We start from the raw sequence: 10,288 nt of genomic DNA, 5'->3' as shown, positions 1-10,288 counted from the left end.
AGAGAGGGGAACATGTACTTTTAAAGTTTGAGAAAACAAGGCTCTGTAAGCTTAAGGACAAAGAGAGAATATATGTCAAGTTGTTTACTAGGTATGATGGCCCTTCCAAGTCACAAGTGAAAGCAATAAGGGCATTCAGATTGGAGTTGCCAAAGCATTGGAAGATTCACAATGCCTTTCATGTGAGTCTTCTAAAGAAATATTAAGGGATAGAGCCTACAGAACCTATAATAAAAGATCCACCAAAAGTGAATGAGCTGAAGGAGATTCTTCAATCCGAAAAAATTGAGTATCATACGGTATGCAAGGGACCCCAAGGCAAGGTATTGTACACATACCTTGTTAAGTTCAAGAATTATTCGACATTGAATGCCAAGTGGATGGATGAAGACATGTTGTCTAATTATCCACAAAACCTGGATATGTACAAAGAGGCAATTCAGTTGAGGTCAACTAATTAGAAGTCGAGGGAATGTCATTAAGTTGTAAATACTACAAGTTAGAATACACAACTTCGGTTAAAAAGGCCTGACTTTGATCAAGGAGACTTGGTTTAGGCCAAGAATGTTAACTACTGTCAGCCAGAGTGTTTGTACTGACTACAGTCAGAGAGATTTGACTAGGATTAAATAGTTTGACTTCGATGAAGGTTCTTAACTATGGTCAAAGTGGGTTGACTAGTCTAGAGTTATATTTTACATGCAAAAGCTAACAGTTAGCAAGTGTCATGGTGATGTGCTTCGTTAAAATGTTGCAGGTACCAAGAGAGATTAAAATGTCCTACTTTTATGGAGCTTAGGGAGAACTTTACCAAAGGGAATTGACCATGGGAGTTGGAAGGCCCCAAAAAGACCCAACCCATAGCATACGTTTAGATAGTGGCTAGGATTTTGACATTTGGCACTTGCCAAGAGTGGGTAGTTGATCTCACCCTTGTAATTGAAAAGTTCACATATGTACGAATCAGCCTTCAGGCTGCCAAAGCTTTGTACTCCGAATTCTTTTTCTGCTGCAACAAAGAATCCTGCCGGGGGTCCCAGCCCAAGTTGGTTCTAGGTCCTTGTATTGTGCAGAGCGAGGAGAGAGAGAGAGAGACAGAGAGATGATAAGCATGAAGAATGCGTCTTCACGTTGGTACTAAATCGTGAAGGTCACCTGCTGCGTGAATTCTTGGATCTTTTGTTTCCACCGTCTGCCGTTATCCCTTCTCCTCTTATTCTCTCGATTTCACTTTCTCTTTGCAAGGAAAACAATTTCACTTCTCTTGCTGGGTATATCCTGTCGCAAGTGCAGTCCACAAGACCTCATTTCAAGCTGGCAGCTTGTCAAATGCTTCCCACGCTTTTGCAAGTGATCCACATTGGGCATACATATCCACCAAGGTGCCATCATATATCATAGTTGGGCATGCATATCCACCATGGCACCGTCATATCCACGTATACGGATTATCGATATGGCACACGCAATACCCAGCTTCTCACTATGCCCACATAACCCATCTTAACTTGTATTCGTGGACATGTCTCTCCCTTATTTTAAGGGCAATGTCTTGTATCCCGCTCTAAAAATGAATACACAATGCCACTATTGTCAGTCCACCAGCTCTGCTCTGGCTTTCTTCCATGCTTGCTTTTCACTTATCCCTTGTAGTCTCAACATCCTCCTCTTCCTGCATGTGAGCATCTGCATAGATGCTAGACATCAACACATAAGCTGCAGAAGCCTTTTCATCCAACTGGACGGCATGTTCAAAGGCCAGTCTTCCAAGCTCCACATTACCCCATTTTTTACAAGCACCCAACACCGTATGCCACACCACAAGATTAGGATGGAAAGGCATCTTTTGTACCATCGCTACTGCCTCATCTAATTGGCCTGCACGGCCAAGGAGATCAACCATGCCAACATAGTGCTCAATAGTTGGAGTGATGCCATAGTCTTTGCTCATGGTCTCAAGGTGCTTCTTGCCCTTATTCACTAGACCTGTGTGACTGCATACAGTAAGGACAATAGAGAACGTGGCCCTATCCGCTGTTATCCCGTCTCCTCTCATTCTCTCAAGCACATGGAAAACAATTTCACTTTCTCCTTGCTGGGCATATCCTGCCATAAGTGCAGTCCACAAGACCTCATTTCGAGCTGGCAGCTTGTCAAATGCTTCCCATGCTTCTGCAAGTGAGCCACATTGGGCATACATATCCACCAAGGCACCGCCAACAACAAGAACTCTTTCCAGCCCCTTTCTAGAAGTCTCAGCATGTATTTCTCGGCCCTTGTCTAAGGCTCCAATTTTGCCACAAGCTTTCAAGCTGCAAACAAATGTGACAGCATTTGGAGAAAATTCGTCCACTTGCATCTGGTCAAAACATTGCAGTGCTTCCTCACCAAGACCCTGGTCAGCATATCCTGCAGTCAGTGCATTCCATGAGACTATGTCTCGAAATGGCAGCTTGTCAAAAACTTCCCGTGCTTCAGCAAGCAAGCCACATTTGGCATACATATCCACCAAGGTATTGCCAACAAAAATATCTCTTTCTTGCCCCTTTCTGGCTATCTGGGCATGTATTTCTTGGCCTTTGTCTATGGCTCCTACGCTGCTACAAGCTTTCAAGCTGCAAACATATGTGACAGCTGCTGGAGAAAAACCCTCTAGTTGCATCTGTTCAAAACATTTCAGAGCTTCTGCACCAAGCCCATGCTCGGTATATCCTGCAATCATTGCATTCCATGAGACTACGTCTCGAACTGGCAGCTTGTTAAAGGCTTCCCATGCTTCTGCAGGCGAGCCACATTTGGCATACATATCCACCAACGTGCTGCCAACAAAAAGATCTCTTTCCAGTGACTTTCTAGCGATCTCAGCATGCATTTCTCGGCCCTTGTCGATGGCTCCTATGCTGCTACAAGCTTTCAAGCTGCAAACAAACGTGACAGCATTTGGAGAAAGACCATCCAGCTGCATCTGTGCAAAACAGTTCAGAGCTTCCTCACCAAGCCCTTGCTCAGCGTATCCTGCAATTAGTGTGGTCCACAAGACTACGTCTTGAATTGGCAGCTTGTCAAACGCTTCCTGTGCTTCTGCAAGTGAGCCAAATTTGGCATACATGTCCACCAGGGTGCTGCCAACAACAAGATCTCTTTCCAACCCCTTTCTGGCTACCTCAGCATGTATTTCATGGCCTCTTTCTGCATCTTTCAGCCTAGCACAAGCCTTCAATACAGCCACGTGAGTATACTTGCTAGGACGTACAGAATCCTCTTGCATTTTCTGGTAGAGTTGGAGGGCATGCTTTGAATCCCCACATTCAATATAACCCCTGATGAGAGAAGTCCATTTCCGATCAGCCACATTGTTAGAGACCTCCTGAGCATCCCACATGCTTCCAACTTCGATCAACATGGGGACAAGGCAGTTCCCAATAAATTTATGATTTTCCCGCCCCCTTTTGGCATACAAGCACTTGGTATATGCTACATTTTTCTTTGTATTGCATTTATGCAGCTTGGGCACCCGTTCTAAAGACGTGTGTGCCTCCTCTAAGCGGAGCGTTTCCCTCTCATGCAATTCTTGTGCTATAGATACAGTCGCCTTCACTCTAAACCTGAAGCCAGCCTCTCTACTCGGTCTTGGGCTTGACCAATGGATGATGCCTTGGGCTTTAGCTTGAGTGGACAAATTGGGTCTTGTCTGCTGTTAAGAGTCACAAGAGATTCGTCATCTACAGATTGACACAGCAAATCGTTCAGCTTAGATTCATCGCGCACTTACTCTGCTCTCTCGGTTGTCCCACCACTGGCAGGGATCCGTGATGTACTCTTTCCAACACTCCATCCCTGACCTACCTGCGAAAAGAAAACTGATTTTATAACTGAATTATCCATGTAAAGATGAGAACAATTTTAGCTAGGTTTGCTCATTTCGACCTGTACATGCGCACAGATGAGCTGCCAACCAGTCGGACTGTGGATTCCCACTACGAAAAAAACCCATGCACGCACCTGAGAGATGAAAGGACTGCATTGTTTCGTTGCTGTTGCGTCACAGGGATCGCTGGGTCCTCCCGGATGCGCCTTCATAATCATCGCAAGAAGACGCTGAAAAATGACTTGGACAGCGGCAAGAACCAAGTCCTGGGGACTCAACTGCTCCACCACCTCGGTCGTGTTCTCTCCCAGATAATCCGTTCACAGCAAGAGAGAACCACCACACAATCTCACCCGATTAATTTGTTTTGTTATGAGATCTGGCTTAACCAGACATCTCTCTGTCCCCCTCACGTGTATGTCCTGAGATTGAAAATTGGGAAATTCCTATTAATTAGTTGTCGAAAATTGGGAAATTCCTATTAATTAGTTGTGGAAAATAGAAGAGGGGTGAAAAGGAAGAATGATTAAACTATGGGATGAAGGGAGTTTCAAATTGAAGAATAATGGAGGGAGGCAACTAGTGAGATTGGGGGACCACTTATGAGAGCCGGCTTTGTTGTGTGAGGCACTTACACCCACGAGACATATCATGGATAACTTTTTCCCCCTCACGAGTATGTCCTCTGACATTGAAAATTGGGAGATTCCTATTAATTAGTTAAAGAGGGGTGAAAAGGAAGAATGATTAAACTAATAAAGGGAGTTTCAATTAAAGAATAATGGAGGGAGGAAGCTAGTGAGATTGGGGAGGGGGGAGAGGGACTACTAATGAAGGGGGCATTAAAGAGAAAGGGACATGCAAAAGGGGGAGGGGGAGGATAGACCATTTATAATACTATAGTTATCTTTAGGTATACTACTATATAGCTTGGTGGTAGACCTCACTTTTGTGAAACACAAGATTATGGGTTCAAATCCCTTCTTGAATTTCACATATAAAGCCCTCTTAGACATAGGCTTAAAAGATTGACGTATGCATAAATTTATAAAATAATCCATGCCCAAACATAGGTTCATTAGCCTCCATGGGCCAAAACAAATACAAAACAAACAAGATGTCCCCATAACATTGATAAGCCAGAAGGGCAAGCTTTTGGAACAGACCTATGACATTCCATTAAACTAATTCGAATGGTTTAAAGACTTGAACACTTTAAAGGAGTCTTGGAGTTTTAGCACGAGAGGGTTTAGTAGATATAGGTGGTGACGTGCGATCTCATGTGCGGCTAGTAGTACTATTGTCGAATGACTTCTATGGATACCTAAGTGTCCAAAAAGTGGGTGAGAGTGGATGAAGGTGTAGCGACTCGGGCATGATAAGAGGGGGTTCGCGAGGAGCTGAAATGAAGAAAAGAAGATTGTTTTCTATTTGAAATCTTTTTTAATCAGGATGTGGTTGAGGATTTCTGAGGTTTGAAATGAATGGATTGACATCGGTATCTACTTGTTGTATGGTTGGAAAGATGGAAAGATCAATTGTTTGGATAGTATAGTAGAGGATATTTGGAAAATAGGTGTAGGTTGTTTTGAAATGCAAGATAGACGTAAGTCAAGGTCTATGGAATGGGAGTGTTGGACTTGTTGTACCTCATGTGCGGGACAAAGTGTATGCTACTATATTATCTTTACCTGGTGTGTATTGCAATTTGAAGCAGTAATCTTGTAGAGCCAGGATCCATCACATTATTCTTCCCAGAGGATGCTTCTTTTTTAGTAGAGGAACCAGTGTGGTTAGTGATCTATTTGTACTGTGACATCCGTGCCATGTAAATAAGGATGGAGTTTTGAAAAGGACCAAGCAATGGCAAACAACTCTTTCTTTGTCATCGAGTAGTGTTGTTCGACGGAGGTAAGTGCCCTACTAATGAAAGCTATAGGCCTGAGTTCTCCTAAGCTTCTTGAAGCAACATTGCTCCCAAGCCTTCATTGGAAGCATCAGTTTGCAACATAAATGGTTTCTTAAAATCTGGGTATTTGAGAACAGCGGTGGTTGATAGCAATACGTCAATTTATTACATGTTGTGCATGTAGGCAACCAAAGAAACTTTGTGTTTTCTTTAAAGATGGTAAAGAGGCTGAGTGATGTTCACTGAAGTAGTTTGAGAGTCCGGATTTCGGTGTAGTTAAGGATTTCTTGAACTTTTGCAAGATCCATACTTGTGAGGTAGGGAGATGCTAAGCGGAGTAGTGAGGGAGGGATAAGGGTCGAGCGGTTCTCCATATCAATCAAGACTAAAATTTCTTCCTACCCCCTACCTGGGGTAATTTGTAAAAATGTGATGGAGTGGTCTATGCAATATGCGAAAGATATTCCTACTTGTTTGTTGGAATTGTCATTGCTCAATATGTAATCTACAACACACTATTCAAATTTTTTTGACTTGTGCAACATCGAAATTCGAAAATGGACTTTAAAAAGCTCACAAATTATGAATACATTGGTAATGCTATTTCTAAGGCTAAATTTTAAAACCAAAGCTTAGTGAAAAACCAAAATATTTCCTAAAATTTCATAAAGAATTCCTCTGATGAATGTTTTGCTAATGATGAATAGTTTGCCAATGAGAAGTTTTAAGATCAATTTCAATACCAAAGTGTGGGGGATAACCAAATACTTTTTCGAATTACTAAAACACTTACTATGTTTGATCACTCAGCATACTCTTTTAAGATTAACCAAATATTTGCTATGATTAATCTATCTTTAAAAAAAATTATGATTCTTGAGCCAAAATAATGAATACTCCTATGATTAAGCTAAAACTGTAAGTCAAAAAGTTAATTGAGATCCGTATGTTGTTGTTGGTTCATTGAATTGTAATTTGAAGTGAAAGTAGTGCATCATATTCATATTGTATTTTATTGATGGGGGTCTATAGATGTTGAAGATGTTGTATGTGCCTTTTTTCCTGCTTCTGTCAATGCTTGTAATTTCTATTCCTTGTTCAGTGTGTCTTTGAGTTTTTTCAATTGATATGCCTTTGATCTTGAGTGTGAGTAATTTGTGATCTTGTTGAAGTCTAACAAATCCTTTTGGATGTTTTATTCTTGTTTCTTGTAAACAATGATATTTGAATTCATGATATGGGTTGTTCCCTCGAGATTTGCCTCGTATTTTGGCAGGGATCTTGTATTGAGTGGTTGAATGAGTAATGTGTTTGAGTCTTTTTCTTTCAATCTTAATTGTGCTATTGTTTTCCATGATGCTTGCTTATTGAGTCACTCTATTTCTTTCTTAACATCTTTGTCAATGTTGAAGTTATAATATTGCAGTGGTTGGAGCAAGTATAGCTTCTCTACGTCTTTAACCTAAGAAAGTGTTGTGTGTGTGAGGCCATGTGTACTTACTCCTTTTGAGGAGAAAGCAAGATTCTCTTTTAAGATTAACCAAATACTTGCTATGATTAATCTATGTTTTAAAAAGTTTATAATTCTTGATCCAAAATAATGATCCTAATGACCATATTGTATTTTATTGATGGGGGTCTGTAGATGTTGAAGACATTGTATGTGCCTTTTTTCCTGCTTATGTCAATGCTTGTAATTTATATTCCCTGTTCAATTATCTTTGAATTTTTTAAATTGATATGCCTTTTCTAGCTAGTGTACAGGATCTTGAGCGCGGGTAATTTGTGATTCTATTGAAGTCAGAAGTAACAAATCCTTTTGGATGTTTTGTTCTTGTTTCTTGTAAACAATGATATTTGAATGAGATGGGTTGTACCCTTGAGATCTACCTCATATTTTACTAGGGATCTTGTGTCGAGTGATTGAATGAGTAATGTGTTTGTGTCTTTGTCTTTCAAGCTTAATTGTGCTATTGTTTTCCATGATGCTTGCTTATTGAGTCACTCCATTTTTTTAAAGTTGGAGCCTGTATAACTTCAACATCTTTGTCAATGTCGAAGTTATCATATTGCAGTGGTTGGAGCAAGTATAGCTTCTCTACTTCTTAAACATGAGATAGTGATGTGTATGTGAGGCCATGTGTCCTTACTCCTTTTGAGGAGAAAGCACGCTTCTCTATTGTTAGTCTTTGAGATCTATGGATTGTTCTTACTGCTTGCTGCTATTGGTTGTATAGAAAATTGTTCACGTGTGAGGATGCTTGTCTTGGATGGGTCTTATTTGAATTTCCTTCGTGATTTTGAATATTGGTGTCCACCCCTTTTGTATCGATGTTGTGAATGCATTTCTGTTAGCATTTCTTATTTTCAATCCAATGTTGTGACAAGGAAATAGTATCCAAACTGTTTCTTTTGTCATATAAATTGATGATGTCATGAAGATTCCATCAGATCCATTGACTAAGCCGTCTTGTTGATTGATGTTATCAGACCATAGTTCTACTAACATGTCTTCTTTTATTTCTATTATTGTATGTAGGCCATTTTTTTACTTTAGGGTCTTCCAATAGTTTTGATTTTGTGCATATTGTTTTGGAGTAATGGTGCAATGCTTTGAAGATGCAATTTCTTCTTGTTGACAAATTCCAAGAAGTTTTGACTATGCTTATTTGTCTAAGAGTTAGTGTAGTTGAGGGGTCAATCCACAATTGGGTATAGCAAATCGTGGAACTATTCTAGAGGTAGTTTTGGGGCCACAACACAATGCACTGGTGGGCAATATTTTGAATTTTAGGTGTACTTGCCTAATTGACATAATAATGAGATGCAATCTATCAAAACTTGTTGTGCTGAACACTGCAGAGCTCAACACATGTCACTACATAAGCAATTTTACCCTCCTTTGCATATTCTCTATGCTAAATCTTTAGATTGTCCATAGTCTGTCCTGTCATCTACCCATAGCTTGCCACTTGCCATCTATCTACAGCATGCCACTTGTCATCTACCCATAGCTCACCACCTATCATCTACCTGCAACTCATCACCTATGATCTATGCGCAACTCTCATATGCTGATCTAAATTCACGACCACCACACTAATGTTGGCTTGGTGTGACCACCGTGCTGGTTGGAGGTGGCTGTATCTACTACTAATTTAAATCAAAGAAAATGTATTTATGTTAATTGGTTGGGTCACATGAGACCCGCGTTGGAGTCCCACAATTGTTCATATATTTCACATCCAATTTAAAACAAGTGGTTAAAAGTTAAACCTAAACAAAGGAAAATGTATTTTCTTATGCAACCACCGCACTAATCTTATTTTAGTATGGGTCGCAACATTTAATGTGCAACAACCATGCTAGTTCTATTTTAGTACGGTGGTTACACAAAGTTAAACATTTTCCCCCGTTTAAAAGTTCATCATAAATGAAGAAAATGCATTTTCCTTTGTTTAAAAGTTAATCTTAAAGGAAGGAAAATGTGTTTCCTTGTGCAACCACCGCACTTGTTCTATTTTGGTGGGGGTTGCAATTTATCCTAAACCAAGGAAAACATGTTTCCTTGCAACCACCACACTGGTTCTTGGAACTATTTCAGAGGTGCTTGCACTTAATCCTAAAACCAAAGAAAATGTATTTTCCTATGCAACCACCATGCTGGTTCTATTTTAGTGCGGGTTGTAGTTAATCCTAAACCAAGGAAAATGTATTTCCTTGCAACCACTGCACTGGTTCTTGGAACTATTTTAGTGCTACTTCCACTTAATCCTAAAATCAAGGAAAATGTGTTTCCTTGTGCACTAATTGCTTGTGCAATGACTGCAATGATAGTATTATTTATATTAAAGTTGAAACTTAAAAGAGTTTACACTTGGCAAATATAAGATCTCAACCATTATTGAGAGCAAAAGTTGAACAAAGAGATTATATCCAAAGACAATTCATAACAACTCGGCAATTGCTTTGAGCCTCGTCGAGCAAAATTTAAACAAAAGAGATTACATCTATATCCAAAGGCAGTTTATAAAATCTAACAACTCAGCAATTGCTAAGAACCTCATGGAGCAAAAATTGACCAAAACAGATTACATTTATAAAAACTCCACAATTTCCCAGAGCCTTAGAATTCAAAAGATTACATCATCAAGCAAAAATTAAGCTAAAGAGATTACCTTTACATCCAAAGCCACTTTATAAAAAGTTAAAACTAACAACTCAATAATTTTTTAGAGACTCATGGAGAAAAAATTGAACAAAAGAGATTATATGTATAAAAACTCAACAATCGTTGAGGGCCTTAGAGTCCAAAACATTACATCCAACAAGGATAACCACTTAGCCATTGTTGAGTGGTTATAATCTCTTTGAGCAAAAGTTGCAAAGAGGATATTTGTACAGCTCAATATTGCTGATTGTTGATAGACCACTATACATTATCGTATTCATAGAGGCCAACCTAGCTTATTGCATCTGAATTTCTGAGGAGTCAATGGAGAGACCGAAGA

General features: G+C 39.8%; 1 protein-coding gene across 3 annotated transcripts; it reads right to left on the bottom strand.

Moving 5' to 3' along the window:
- Window positions 1-744: 744 nt before the first annotated feature.
- Window positions 745-4,231, bottom strand: LOC147904200 (pentatricopeptide repeat-containing protein DOT4, chloroplastic-like). Of its 3 annotated transcripts, none has more exons than XM_087385293.1 (3): window positions 4,003-4,231; window positions 3,773-3,846; window positions 745-3,694 (listed from the first exon to the last, which is right to left on the bottom strand). In XM_087385293.1, the coding sequence occupies exons 1-3, from the start codon at window positions 4,022-4,024 to the stop codon at window positions 1,637-1,639; spliced, it is 2,154 nt and encodes a 717-aa protein (XP_087241419.1). In that variant the 5' UTR covers window positions 4,025-4,231; the 3' UTR covers window positions 745-1,636. The 3 variants fall into 3 exon arrangements, with proteins under 3 accessions (XP_087241419.1, XP_087241425.1, XP_087241429.1); XM_087385299.1 differs by having other exon boundaries at window positions 745-3,691; XM_087385303.1 differs by having other exon boundaries at window positions 745-3,320.
- Window positions 4,232-10,288: the final 6,057 nt, after the last annotated feature.

Source organism: Dipteris shenzhenensis, chromosome 2 (assembly GCF_047967505.1).
Source record: "Dipteris shenzhenensis isolate YYH24624 ecotype China chromosome 2, Dip_SZ_1.0, whole genome shotgun sequence".
Lineage (NCBI taxonomy): Eukaryota > Viridiplantae > Streptophyta > Polypodiopsida > Gleicheniales > Dipteridaceae > Dipteris > Dipteris shenzhenensis.
Note: the sequence above shows the minus strand (reverse complement) of the source record. Positions and strands in the feature narration are given on the sequence as shown.